At 44.0% G+C, this 14,712-nt stretch overlaps 1 protein-coding gene across 2 annotated transcripts in view; it reads left to right on the top strand.

Annotated features, from left to right (window-relative positions):
* The window catches only part of sik2b (salt-inducible kinase 2b), a 70,165-nt gene that overhangs the window by 43,119 nt on the left and 12,334 nt on the right, over positions 1-14,712 (top strand). For both annotated transcript variants that reach the window (XM_064984193.1, XM_064984192.1), the window contains exons 5-8: positions 3,955-4,079; positions 4,914-5,037; positions 12,698-12,912; positions 14,274-14,426. In XM_064984193.1, coding sequence (XP_064840265.1) covers positions 3,955-4,079; positions 4,914-5,037; positions 12,698-12,912; positions 14,274-14,426 — 617 coding nt within the window. The remainder of the gene's footprint in view (positions 1-3,954; positions 4,080-4,913; positions 5,038-12,697; positions 12,913-14,273; positions 14,427-14,712) is intronic.

Here is a 14,712-nt window from a genome sequence, read left to right as displayed (position 1 = left end):
TAAACAGAGTAGTTATTCCATCCGTAAGGCAATCAACCAAGCAAAATGTCAGTATAGGGACAAAGTGGAGTCGCAATTAAACGGCTCAGACACGAGAAGTATGTGGTAGGGTCTACAGGAAATCACGGACTACAGCCACGTAACGGACACCGACGTACTGCTTCTAGACAAACTAACCTTCTTTGCCCGCTTTGAGGAATTACAGTGCCACCGACGCGGCCCGCAAACAGTCAAGGAGAGGTCCTTCTCCGTGGCTGATGTGAGTAAGACATTTAAGCATGTTAACCATCACAAGGCTGCTGGCACAGACGGCATCCCTAGCTGCGTCCTCAGCATGCTCAGACAAGCTGTCTGGTGTGTTTACGGACATATTCAATCGCTCCCTATCCTAGTCTGCTGTCCCCACATGCTTCAACATGGCCACCATTGTTCCTGTACCCAAGAAGGCAAAGATAACTGAACTAAATGACTACCGCCCTGTAGCACTCACTTCTGTCATCATGAAGTGCTTTGAGAGACCAGTCAAGGATCATATCACCTCCACTTTACCTGCCACCCTAAACCCACTTCAGTTTGCATACCACACCAACAGGTCCACATACGATGCAATCACCATCACACTGCCCTATCCCAAGAGGAATACCTATTTAAGAATGCTGTTCATTGACTACAGCTCAGCATTCAACACCATAGTGCCCTCCAAGCTCATTATCAAGCTGGAGGCCCTGCGTCTCAACCCTTCCCTGTGCAATTGAGTCCTGGACTTTCTGACGGGCCGCCCCCTGGTGGTGAAGGTAAGAAACAACATCTCCACTTCGCTGACCCTCAACACTGGGGCCCCACAAGGGTGCGTTGTGAGGGCACTCGAAGTGTGGTATCAGGAAAACGACCTCTCACTCAACAAAACAAAGGAGATTATCGTAGATTTCTGGAATCAGCAGAGGGAGCACCCCCAATCCACATCGAAGGGACAACAGTGGAGAAGGTAGAATGTTTTAAGTTCCTCTGTGTACACATCACAGACAAACTGAACTGGTCCACCCACACAGACATTGTGGCGAAGAAGGCGCAACAGCGCCTCTTCAATCTCAGGAGGTTGAAGAAATTTGGCTTGTCACCTAAATCCCTGACAAACTTTTACAGATGTACAATCGAGAGCATCCTGTCGGGCTGTATCACCGCCTGGTACGGCAATTGCACTGCCCTCAACCGAAGGCTCTCCAGAGGGTGGTGCAGTCTGCACAACGCATCACCGGGAGCAAACTACCTGCCAGGGCACCTACAGCACCCGATGTCACAGTAAGGCCAAAAAGAGAATCAAGAACAACAACTACCGAGCCACTGTCTGTTCACCCCGCTACCATCCAGAAGGCGAGGTCAGTACAGGTGCATCAAAGCTGGGACCAAGAGACTGAAAAACAGCTATCTCAAAGCCATCAGACTGATTTAACAGCTATCACTAACTCAGAGAGGCTGCTGCCTACATAAACTCACTAGTCACTTTAAACATTGCCACGTTAATAATGTTTACATATCTTACATTACTCATCTCATATGTATATACTGTATTTTATACCATCTATTGCATCTTGCCTATGCCACTCACCCATATATTTGTGTGCATATTCTTATTCTATCCCTTTAGATTTGTTTGTATTAGGTAGTTGTTGGGGATTATTAGATTACTTGTTAGACAGTACTGAACTGTCGTAACTATTTTGAAATGCACAAGCATTTCGCTACACTCGCATTAACATCTGCTAACCATGTGTACGTGACCAATAAAATGTTATTTTGATTTGTAGTCAATGAACAGCGTTCATATGTAGGTGGTCCTCTTGTCCAGGTGGGAGAGGGCAGTGTGGAGCGCAATAGAGAGTGTGTCGTCTATGGGATGGTATGCAAATTAGTGGGCCCAGGGTGTCTGGGATGATGGTTTTGATGTAACTTGTGACCAACCTTTCAAAGCATTTCATGGCTACAGATGTGAGTGCTACGGTGCGACAATCATTTAGACAGGTTACCTTGACGTTCTTGGGCACAGGGACTATGGTGGTTTGCTTGAAATATGTAGGTGTTCGACTGGGTCAGGGAGAGGTTGAAAAGGTCAGTGAAGACACTTTCCAGCTGGTCAGCGCATGCTCTGAGTATGTGTCCTGGTAAATCTTCTGACCCTACAGCCTTGTGAATGTTAACCTGTTTAATGGTTTAGCTCACATCGGCTACGGAGAGCAATGTCACACACTCGTCCGGGAACAGCTGGTGCTCTCATGCATGGTTCAGTGTTGCTTGCCTCAAAGTGAACATAGAATGAATTTAGTTTGTCTGGTGTGCTCACATCACTGGACAGCTCGCTGCTGAGTTTCTCTTTGTAATCCGTAATAGTTGCAAATCCTGCGCCATCCAACAAGCGTCAAAGCCGGCATAGCAGGATTTGATCTTAGTCCTGTTTTGACATTTTTACTCTTTGATGGCTCATCGGAAGTCTTAGCGGGATTTGTTATAAGTGTCCGTGATTGATTAAACTACTCAATGTTATCGTTTGAATCAGGGGAACATATTCCTGTCTGTACTAGCGAAACAGTCCTGTAGCTTAGCATCCACTTCATCGGAACCCTTCCATATTGATCGTGTCAATGGTACTTCCTGTTCGAGTTAGTCAAATGTTAGTCTGAAGTACTGCCTATGGGCTTCCCAATGGGCCCTGGTCAAAAGTAGTGCCCTAGAAATGAAATAGGTTGGCATTTAGGATGCAGACAGTGACACTGCTGCAGCTTGATACGGGTTGATCTTGGACATTGGATCTCACGGGGTCGACAATCACTCAGGGAGGGGTGAGCGCATCATTTAGCCGGAGCAATGAAGAGACTAAATCAATTTGAAAAGCTGTTGAACACTGCTTTTTGCCACAAGGTCCAACACTACCTGCCCCCATTACGTAAGCCAGAATATTAATATTTGTATTTGTCGCAACGCATCTTCTTCCCTTGGCTTTAGATAGCTGTGATGATGGTGATTAAAAACATACTAAAATATTTATTCATCTGATAAATGTTAGTTGTTACAACAGGGTCCTTTAACACCATCGGGCTCCACAGATAAGTCTCTCCATTCTCATACTCGAGGGCAACGACACTGAAATGTATTCAAATAAAATCTTAAACATAAGGAACAGACAGGCGAGGGAGTGAGACAGAGAATGAAAGGGGGGTGGGGGCAATTTGCAAAAGTGAAAGCGAGCAGCTTCATACTGGTAAAAGATTTGGCAACACGTTGTTGGAAGTTGAATTTTAATGGAAGGCAGACGTTTTTTTCGAGTTATGATTAAGATCAAGTTGAAAGTTTGTCTCTCGCTCTCTCTTCCTTCCTTGGAACAATCAGAACAGTCATTCTATGAGCTAAAGTCAGTCTCCTGGGAGATGACCTCATGAAGGCCCTGCTAGCCCATCAATGTCCTCAACACACAAATATGTGCATTACATATTGCGCATTACATATCGCATTGGCAATAAAAAGCAACGTCAGGTTGTTCTACAGTGTATCCTAAATAACACCCTATTCTCTAAATAGTGTGCACTACTTTTGACCAGAGTAGTGCACACTATATTTTGACCACATGCACACACACGTTTGTTCTAATCTGGAGCTAGCTTTAAAGCTACCCCTGTGCTATAAGTAGTCAGTGAATCAGCCACCTTCTGATCCTCTGACCCGTCTGCTGTTTCTCCCTCTACCTCGCTCTCTTTCTCCCTGAGTAGTCACTGTTCTGTCTGCATCTCCCTCTGTTCCAAGCCGTTCCCTTCCATCCTTCCCTCACCTCTTACCACCCATTGCTCACTTACTCAGCCAGCCAAATGTGCCCAGGCAGAACCCTCCATACTGTCTATGGTCAGAAGAACTCAAGGTGAAGGTGTGTAATAATGAAGTTAACCGTGTCATTCTCCCCTTTGTTAGATTTTGGCTTCGGGAACTTCTTCCAGCCCGGAGAGCCCCTGGCCACGTGGTGCGGCAGCCCGCCCTACGCCGCTCCGGAGGTGTTCGAGGGACAACAGTACGAGGGCCCCCAGCTGGACATCTGGGTAAGTCAATGCTCTTGTTTGCATCCTAAATGGCCTCCCTATTCCCTCAATAGTGCCCTATTGGCCTTGTTCCCAAGTAGTGCACTATATAAGGAATGGGCTGTCCATTTTGGGGACACACCTGCTCTGCCCATGAGTCACAATTACTGCTACTAGTACCTCGGTATTACATACCGAGTGTCCCCGAACTGACTGTACATTGTCTTTGAAATTGGACCTACTCTAATCATGGGCATTAGAAGCAATAGTGAGGCCAACCAATGTGCTTCCGATCAGATTAAACAAAGAGAAAACTGGGGCAAAGTTCTGCGTCCCAAATGGTACCCTACTCCCCACATAGTGCACTACCTTTTACCAGAGCCCTATCAAAAGCAGTGCACTGTAAAGGGATTAAGTTGCCATTTGGGATGCAGCCAAGGTGCTCAACTGAGAGGTGAGATTTTTTTTAAAGATACTGGACATGATTGCGTTGGGGGATCTGATTGTGAATCAACAACCCTAGTCTGCTGATCAATTGTTTGCTTTCCCTCTAAGCCTTGCCGTGATAAGTTTATGATAATTACATCTTGCCATAAACCAAATAGCCCTACCTACCCTCTTTTTCAAAGGTGCCCTGAAAACATCGTGCGAGCATAAGATTTCCCAACCTCTTTTTATAGCCTTCCCTGTTTTACGGCATATTGAACTCGCCCTCAGATACATCTAGGTGCCTTTGTACATGATTGATCTAGTTATGTGAGTGTAAAGACTTTTTTTCCACTGCAGCCCCTGACCTAGTGTGTGTCCCTCTGTCTGCGTGCATGCCTGCGTGGTTGGTTGGCTGTCTCAATGTAGAGTATGGGGGTGGTGCTGTACGTGCTGGTGTGTGGCGCCCTGCCCTTCGATGGCCCCACCCTGCCCGTGCTCCGACAGCGCGTCTTGGAGGGTCGCTTCCGCATCCCCTACTTCATGACAGAAGGTGAGACTCAATAACATACACCCCAAAAATCCTGAAGTAACACCAATGCTCCTATGGAAAAACACCATCCAAAGCCAAAAAGCAGTCTGTGTTGTTGTTGGAAAGGTTTTTGTACGTTGGTGTGAATACCAGTAGAGGACATTAAAGGGGCAATACGGGATATGAAATACAACAAAATGGTCACTCCACCGCTTGTTTTGGTAAACTGCTGAGGGATGGGGCTATAGAATTTTAATCTCCTCGAATCAATGACGACATAGTTAATTTAATAGTCCCCAAAAATGTATATACCAATCCCGGATTACCCCTTTAAATGGCTGCTTGGAGCTCTTCAGAATCCACTCTGTTGTGTCTCACCACTGCACAGGGGTCTAGCATGTAAGGAATACATTGACCGCTTTTGACATGAGGCTCAACTGCATTTCATAAATACCTGTTCGAAACACCTGTCCAAAATGGAACCCATCTACTACTAGGGCAGGGAATTGCCAGGGACATCACAATACGATATATATATATATATATAAAAGACTGTTGACATCAAGTGGAAGCAAAAGGAACTGCAAGCAACTGCCTTAGAATTCTAGATTCCCAATGAAAACCATTGAAAAGAGAGTGACCTCAACTTTTTTATATATATATATATATTTTCTTTTTTTTTTCTTTTTTTGTATTATATTTACTTTTTAGGCGGTAGATCAGCTTTACTATTGCAGATAGATTGTAGCTTCCATCAATGTAATTGGCTGCATCATTTCCAATCCCCCATATATTATTTTTGTAAATATATACAGTTGAAGTCGGAAGTTTACATACACTTAGGTTGGAGTCATTAATTAAAGCTTTTTTTTCAACCACTCCACAAATGTCTTGTTAACCTCTCATGCTAGGGGGCAGTATTTTCACGTCCGAATGAAAAGCGTGCACAAAGTAAACTGCCTGCTACTCAGGCCCAGAAGCTAGGATATGCATATATTAGTCGATTTGGATAGAAAACACTCGGAAGTTTCTAAAACTGTTTGAATGATGTTTGTGCGTATAACAGAACCTATTTGGCAGGTGAAACGCCGAGGACAAACCATCCAGGGAAAAAACGTTTTGAGGTCACTCTCTTTTCAATGGTTTGCAATGGGAATCTAGAATTCTAAGGCAGTTGCTTGCAGTTCGTTTTGCTTCCACTTGATGTCAACAGTCTTTAGAAATCGGTTGATGTTTTTCTTTTGAGTAATGAAGAAGTAAGGCTGTCCAGAACGAGGATCGAGTGAAGTGTACTGTTTGATAGAGGCACGCGACCTGAAAGCTCGCTACACTCCGGCATTGAACACAGTTATCCCGTCTTAAATTGTATTGATTATTTACGTTAAAAAATACCTAAAGTTGTATTAGGAAAGTTGTTTGAAATGTTTGTACAAAGATTACAGGTAATTTATGAGATTTTGTAGTCATGTGGCGCGAGTTGGAACCAGTGTTTTTCTGGATCAAACGCACCAAATAAATGGGCATTTTGGATATATAACGATGGAATTAATGGAAAAAACGGACCGTTTGTTTATGGGACATATTGGAGTGCCAACAGAAGAAGCTCGTCAAAGGTAAGGCATGAATTATATCTTTATTTCTGAGTTTCGTGACGTTCCTGGCAGGTTGAATTATGATTGTCTGTCTTTGTTTGATGGGGTGCTATCCTCAGATAATAGCATGGTTTGCTTTCGCCAATAAAGCCTTTTTGAAATCTGACACAGTGGCTAGATTAACAAGAAGTGTATCTTTAACAAACTATAGTTTTGACACGTTAGTTAGGACATCTACTTTGTGCATGACACATCATTTTCCCAACAATTGTTTAAAGACAGATTATTTCACTTATAATTCACTGTATCACAATTCCGGGGGGTCAGATGTTTTCGTACACAAAGTTGACTGTGCCTTTAACTTCTTGAGTGTAGGGGGCAGGATTTTCATTTTTGGCTAAAAACATACCCATTTGAAACTGCCTATTTCTCAGGCCCAGAAACTAGAATATGCATATACTTGTCACATTAGGATAGAAAACACTCTAAAGTTTCCAAAACTGTCAAAATATTGTCTGTGAGTATAACAGAACTGATATTGCAGGTGTAAACCTGAGGAAAATTAAACCAGAAAGTGCTGTTTTTCCTGAAAGCTCTCTGTTCCATTGGATGCCTTGCCTCCATTTTAAAGGGATATCAACCAGATTCCTTTTCCTATGGCTTCCTCAAGGTGTCAATAGTCTTTAGACATAGATAGTTTCAGGCTTTTATTTTGAAAAATGAGCGAGAAATATAACATTGCGTCAGTGGATAGCTGGGTGTTCGCAGAGTTTTGCTTGCGCAACAGTGGGGCAGCCATTGTCTCTCTCTCTCTCTCCTATTGAAAAAGCGACAGTCCCGGTTGATATATTATGGATTATATATTTTAAAAACAACCTGAGGATTGATTATAAAAAACGTTTGACATGTTTCTGTGGACATTACGGATACTATTTGGAATTTTCGCCTGCGATGTCGTGACCGCTCGAGCCTGTGGATTTCTGAACATAACGTGCCAAACAAATGGAGGTATTTTGGATATAAAAATAATCTTTATGGAACAAAATTAACATTTATTGTGTAACTGGGAGTCTCATGAGTGCAAACATCCGAAGATCATCAAAGGTAAGCGATTTAATGTATTGCTTTTCTGACTTTCGTGACCAATCTACTTGGCTGCTAGTGTTTGTAATATTTTGTCTACTGAGAGAGATGTTCTTACATAAACGCTTGTTATGCTTTCGCCGAAAACTGTATTGAATTGTGACACGCCAGGTGGATTAACAACAAGCTAAGCTGTATTTTTGCTATATTGCACTTGTGATTTAATGAAAATTAGATATTTGTAGTAATTTAATTTGATTTTGGCTCGCTGCATTTCAGCAGGTGTTGATGAAAATGATCCTGCTAAAGGGATGGGTGCGTCAAGAAGTTAAACAGCTTGGGAAATTCCAGAAAATTATGTCATGGCTTTATAAGCTTCTGATACGCTAATTGACATCATTTGAGTCAATTGGAGATGTACTTGTGGATGTATTTCAAGGCCTACCTTCAAACTCTGTACCTCTTTGCTTGATATCATGGGAAAATCAAAAGAAATCAGCCTCAGAAAAAAATTGTAGACCTCCAAGTCTGATTAATCCTTGGGAGCAATTTCGAAATGCCTGAAGGTACCACGTTCATCTGTACAAACAATAGTACGCAAGTATAAACACCGTGGGACCACGCTGCCGTCATACCGCTCAGGAAGAAGACGCGTTCTGTCTCCTACTTTGGTGCGAAAAAAGTGCAAATCAATCCCAGAAAAACAGCAAAGGACCTTGTGAAGATGCTGGAGGAAACCGGTTTAAAAGTATCTATATCCACAGTAAAAACAAGTCCTATATCGACAACCTGAAAGGCCGCTCAGCAAGGAAGAATCCACGGCTCCAAAACCACCATAAAAAAGCCAGACTACGGTTTGCAACTGCACATGGGGACAAAGATCGTCCTCTGAAACAAAATAGAACTGTTTGGCCATAATGACCATCATTATGTTTGGAGGAAAAGTGAGGGAGGCTTGCAAGCTGAAGAACACCATCCCAACCGGGAAGCACGTTTGACCCAAGTTAAAAAATTTAAAGGCAATGCTACCAAATACTAATTTAGTGTATGTAAACTTCTGACCCACTGGGAATGTGCTGAAATATACCTTAGCCAAATATATTTAAACTCAGTTTATCACATTCCTGACATTTATTTATAGTAAAGATTCCCTGTCTTAGGTCAGTTAGGATCACCACTTTATTTTAAGAATGTGAAATGTCAGAATAATATTTGAGGGAATGATTTATTTCAGCTTTTATTTCTTTCATCACATTCCCAGTGGGTCAGAAGTTTACATACACTCAATTAGTATTTGGTAGCATTGCCTTTAATTTGTTGAACTTGGGTTAAACGGTTAGGGTAGCCTTCCACAAGCTTCCCATAATACGTTTGGCGAGTTTTGGCCCATTCCTCCTGACAGAGCTGAGTCAGGTTTGAAGTCCTTGCTCGCACACGCTTTTGCGGTTTTGCCCACATATTGTCTATAGGATTGAGGTCAGGGCTTTGTGATGGCCACTCCAATACCTTGATTTTGTTGTCCTTAAGCCATTTGCCACAACTTTGGAAGTATGCTTGGGGTCATTGTCCATTTGGAAGACCCATTTGCGACCAAGCTTTAACTTCCTGACTGATGTCTTGAGATGCTGCTTCAATATATCCACACAATTTTCCTGCCTCATGATACCATCTAATTTGGGAAGTGCACCAGACAGTCAATGATACAGTAGAAAAAGCATATATACAGTTTGTGCAAATGAGGTAAGATAAGGGAGGTAAGGCAATAAATAGGCCATGGTGGCAAAGTAATTACAATATAGCAATTAAACACTATAGTGATAGATGTGCAGAAGAGAATGTGCGTAGAGATACTGGGGTGCAAAGGAACAAGATCAATAAATACAGTATGGGGATGAGGTAGTTGGATGTGCTATTTACAGATGTGCAGTGATCTGTGAGCTGCTCTGACAGCTGGTGCTTAAAGTTAGTGAGGGAGATATGAGTCTCCAGCTTCAGTGATTTTTGCAGTCATTTCCAGTGATTGGCAGCAGAGAACTGGAAGGAATGGTGGCCAAAGGAGGAATTTGCTTTGGGGGGGGTGACCAGTGAAATATACCTGCTGGAGCGAGTGCTACGGGTGGGTGCTGCTATGGTGACCAGTGAGCTGAGATAAGGCGGGGTTTTACCTAGCAAAGACTTGTAGATAACCTGGAGCCAGTGGGTTTGGCGACGAGTATGAAGCGAGGGTCAGCCAATGAGAGCATGGAGGTCGCCGTGGTGGGTAGTATATGGGGCTTTGGTGACAAAACGGATGGCACTGTGATAGACTGCATTCAGTTTGTTGAGTAGAGTGTTGGAGGCTATTTTGTAAATGACATCGCCGACATCAAGGATCAGTAGGATGGTCAGTTTTACGACGGTATGGTTGGCAGCATGAGTGAAGGATGCTTTGTTGCGAAATAGGAAGCTGATTCTAGATTTAATTTTGGATTGGAGATGCTGAAGGAGAGTTTACAGTCTAACCAGACACCTAGGTATTTGTAGTTGTCTACATAATTTAAGTCAGAACCTTCCAGAGTAGTGGTGCTGGACGGGCGGGCAGGTGCGGTCAGCGATCGGTTGAAGTACATGCATTTAGTTTAACTTGCATTTAAGAACAGTTGAAGGCCACGGAAGGAGAGTTGTCTGGCATTGAAGCTCGTCTGGAGGTTAGTTAAGTGTCCAAAGAAGGGCCAGAAGTTTACAGAATGGTGTCGTCTGCGTAGAAGTGGATCAGAGAATCACCAGCAGCAAAGCACCCCCACAACATGATGCAGCCACCACCGTGCTTCACGGTTGGGATGGTGTTCTTCGGCTTGCAAGCCTCCCCCTTTTTCCTCCAAACATAATGATGGTCATTATGGCCAAACAGTTCTATTTTTGTTTCATCAGACCAGAGGACATTTCTCCAAAAAGTATGATCTTTGTCCCCATGTGCAGTTGTAAACCTTAGTCTGGATTTTTTTATGGCGGTTTTGGAGCAGTGGCTTCTTCCTTGCTGAGCGGCCTTTCAAGTTATGTTGATATTGGACTCGTTTTACTGTGGATATAGATACTTTTGTACCTGCTTTCTCCAGCATCTTCACCGGGTCCTTTGCTGTTGTTCCGATTTGTACTTTTCGCACCAAAAAAACGTTCATCTCTAGGAGACAGAACGGTATGATGGCTCCGTGGTCCGGTGGTGTTTACACTTGCGTACTATTGTTTGTAGGTAAACTGGGATAGGACTACAGTTAATCAGGGTGATTCCCCCCCCCCCCCCACAAATAGACAGGTATTTTCCTTTCCATGGTAGCAAGATCTTATCTATTTTTGCTAACTTTCTATAAAAAGGTATTGGAGTGAGATCATTTCTTTCTTTCGGGATATGTATACTGAGTATGGCCACATCCCTGTCAGACCATTTTATTGGTAAACTACACGGTAATGTAAAAGTTGCATTTTTTTGTGTACGTAATAAAGTTCACCAATCATAATTTGATTTTAATCCAGAGAGGTTAGAAAAAGTATCTAGATCCTCTATTATGCTGTGGAGGGATCCAAATTGTGGATTTAAAAGAACATGAATCATTAGCGTACAATGACACCTTTGTTTTTAAGCCCTGGAGTTCTAACCCCTTAATATTATTATTATTGTGGGGGTCAACAGGCTTTGTTCAGGGAACTATTTAGTCCTTGTTGAGAATGTAGGAGTGTTACTTAAGCCCCCTCGCCTGCCTGCCTGCAGCCCCCGGCCCGCTCCGGTCCTGTTCCCTCCTTTTGCTGCAGACGAGAAGAACAGAGTGCCGTTTCCTCCTCCATTTCCTCTCTACATGTTCTCACACTCTGCTACACGCACGCACACACAGTACGGTACAGAGGCTCTCTATAACAAATCAGGCAGCACTGTACTGTTAGTACACTGCTTTGTTTTACCTCCAGTACTGTACATTCTTTTGAAGTCAGTATTGAAGTTGCCCTGGGCTATTGGGTGTGACATAAATCCGAGATAAAGAAAGCAGGGGGGGGGGGAGAAAGGAAGTGTTAACTGTCCCTGCCCTGAATATTTCCATGGTAGTGTCATAATGTACAAAAGAGAAAAGAAGAGGGTCAATGTGGATTACATAGTTTCTCTTTCTCTCGCTCATCCCTCTCTCTCTCTCATACCTCTCTCTTGCTGGCTTTCTCTCCCAGAGAAGTGCTCATTTGGCAGCAGAGCAGTCATCATGAATAAGACCATAGATCGAAGGATGAGGATGAGTAGGTTGCTCGGGCTGAAGAGGTGAGAAGAGGAGAGCCGCAGACTGGCGCGCACGCGCACAGAAACACACAGATGCAAACACACGCACAGCCTCAGCCCAGTGGGCGGTAATCCTATTAAGACCCTGCGGGTTAGTGACGTCAAGCTCATTTAGCCGCTAACTGAAGGTTAAGAGTCCTCTCCATCCTCTCTATGAGAGACGAGGGAGAAGGAGAGATGAGAGGGATGGAGTTAAGAAGTCAGAGAGAGTACGAATGAGAGGGGGATAGAAAGAGGACGGGGGGGGGTAGAGAAAGGAGAGGGGACGAGCCCACTGTGCATTCCTGCCTGAGATCATTTGTTTTTCTTAGCGTGAGTAGTGGAGGCGCTCCTTCACTCCTTCCCTGTGGCCTGCCCTGCTTCAATAGGAGCGCTTTGTTTCCCCCAACGTAACGTTTCAGCTGGAGCTCTCTCATCACTCAAATGAGGGGTTTCTTCCCTCTGTACTCTCGGTACATGGTACACACAGTACACTTAGTATCACTGTCCCGGGCTGCGTGTTGTTGTGTATGGTCTGATGTGTCAGGGGAAAATGTGTAAAGTCAGACGTGACAAGAGAACACTCTCCTCTCTGTCATCAGACAATGTCTCAAATGAGGGCTCTCTGAGTACCAGGGATTGTACATACATTTTCTTCCCCTTTCTCTCTCTGTCTCCGTCTTTATTATTTTTTTCTCTCCCCTTCTCCCTCTCGTCCTCCCTCTCCCAGACTGCGAGCACCTGATCCGGAGGATGCTGGTGCTGGACCCGTCCAAGCGTCTGTCGGTAGCCCAGATCAAGGAGCACAAGTGGATGGCACTGGACGTGCCGGTGCAGAGGCCCATGCTGTACCAGCAGGAGAGCGACCTGTGCGTGGGCGAGTACAGTGAGCAGGTTCTGCGGCTCATGCACAGCCTGGGCATCGACCAACACAAGACAATCGAGGTGAAAGATGACCGAGAGAGATGGCGCCTTGTTTCTTATATAGGGCTCTGGTCAAAAGCAGTGCACTGTAAAGGGAATAGGGGTGCCATTTTAGAACGCAGGCAATATCTACGCTAGCAGAGCCGGCTTTAGCCTTTTGGTGGCCCTAAGCAATATTTGGTTGGACGGCACCCACCTCGTGGCAAAACAACACTGTTTTGAGACCCAGGCTGAGTTCCTTTTTTAGTCGCTTATGTCTGGAACCGGCCCCTACACTAGCAAACTAAAGAGAATGAAGCAATGTGTTATTTTATTTATTTTATATTTTATTTCACCTTTATTTAGCCTGGTAAGCTAGTTGAGAACAAGTTATCGTTTACAAGTGCGACCTGGCCAAGATAAAGCAAAGCAGTGCGACACAAACAACACAGTTACACATGGAAGAAACAAGTGTACAGTCAATAACACAATAGAGAAAAGGAAAGTCTATATACAGTATGTGCAAGTGGCGTGAGGAGGTAAGGCAATAAATAGGCCATAGTAGTGAAGTAATTACAATTTAGCAAATTAACGCTGGAGTGATAGATGAGCAGATGATGATGTGCAAGTAGAAATACTGGTGTTGTGCATGGATTCAAAGTAGTGTGCCAGAGTGGATATTGGCTGTATCTTAATCACACCCTATTATGAGTATTGATGTTGGCACAGCTGTGGTCCTCTAGCTCAGCTGGTAAAACATGGCTCTTGCAATGCCAGGATAGTGGGATTCGAACTAGCGACCTTTCGCCCACTGGCCCAACGGCTAGGCTACCTGCTGCCCTACGTTTAGTGGCTGTTTCAAGAAAACCAAACCATATATTCCATTCAGGGTGAGGAACAATCTAACATCAAGTTATAAAATACTGAACTATCCCTTTAAAGATGCACTATGCAGAAATTCTAATAGTTTGCCTTATTTCAGTTTGTGACAAAAACAAGCAAGTGTCGTGTAGAGACTCCATTGTACCATCTAAACCAGTGGTTCCCAACCTTTTTTTGGTTACTGTACCACCAACTGAATTTTGCTCTGTCCAGTGTACCCCTGAAGTACTCCCCGCTCGTGCATTTTACCAGCAGGCCTATGATCCCTTGAGTCTTCTCAAGTACCCCCTGTGGATAGGCCAAGTACTCCTGGTTGGGAACCACTGATCTAAACTGCTGTGAAATATATTTTTTACCAAAAAAACTAAACTTAAGTACGGGATGCATAGAAGTGGTGCACATAGAACAAATCTACCGCTTCAATGAGTGACAGATCTATAACTATGTGAATTTGATCGGTCGGGTCTCCCAAAAAGTTACATATTGCAGATTTAACATGGTTTGTCCCTCCCTGTATCCAGTCGCTCCAGAACAAGAGTTACAACCACTTTGCTGCTATCTACTACCTGCTGGTGGAGCGTCTCAAGTCCCACCGCTGCAGCTTTCCTGTGGAGCAGCGGCTTGACGTACACCAGCGCCGGCCCAGCACCAGCGCCGAGCAGACTGTCGTCAAGGTAACCCCCGCTATCTTCGTCGCCGGTTTTCAGCGCCACAAAGCAGATCTGTCTGTGTGGTGCATTAGTATGGTTGTCTGTGGTCCTAATGATCAAAGACATTTCCATTCACACACCTGGCTTTTCAAAGAACATGTATTCATTAATTCATTAATGAAGCGTCTTTTCTCTTCCTTTCGCTGCCATCTTTTTTCCCCCCCTCTATCCATTCAACTTCCTTTCTTCCTTTTTTTCTCTTTCTGTTACCTTTCACCCTCTTCCTCTCTTTCTTTGATTCGCTCTCTAT

This window comes from Oncorhynchus masou, chromosome 13, assembly GCF_036934945.1.
Source record: "Oncorhynchus masou masou isolate Uvic2021 chromosome 13, UVic_Omas_1.1, whole genome shotgun sequence".
Classification (NCBI taxonomy): Eukaryota; Metazoa; Chordata; class Actinopteri; order Salmoniformes; family Salmonidae; genus Oncorhynchus; species Oncorhynchus masou.
This window is presented reverse-complemented; position numbering and strand designations above follow the sequence as displayed.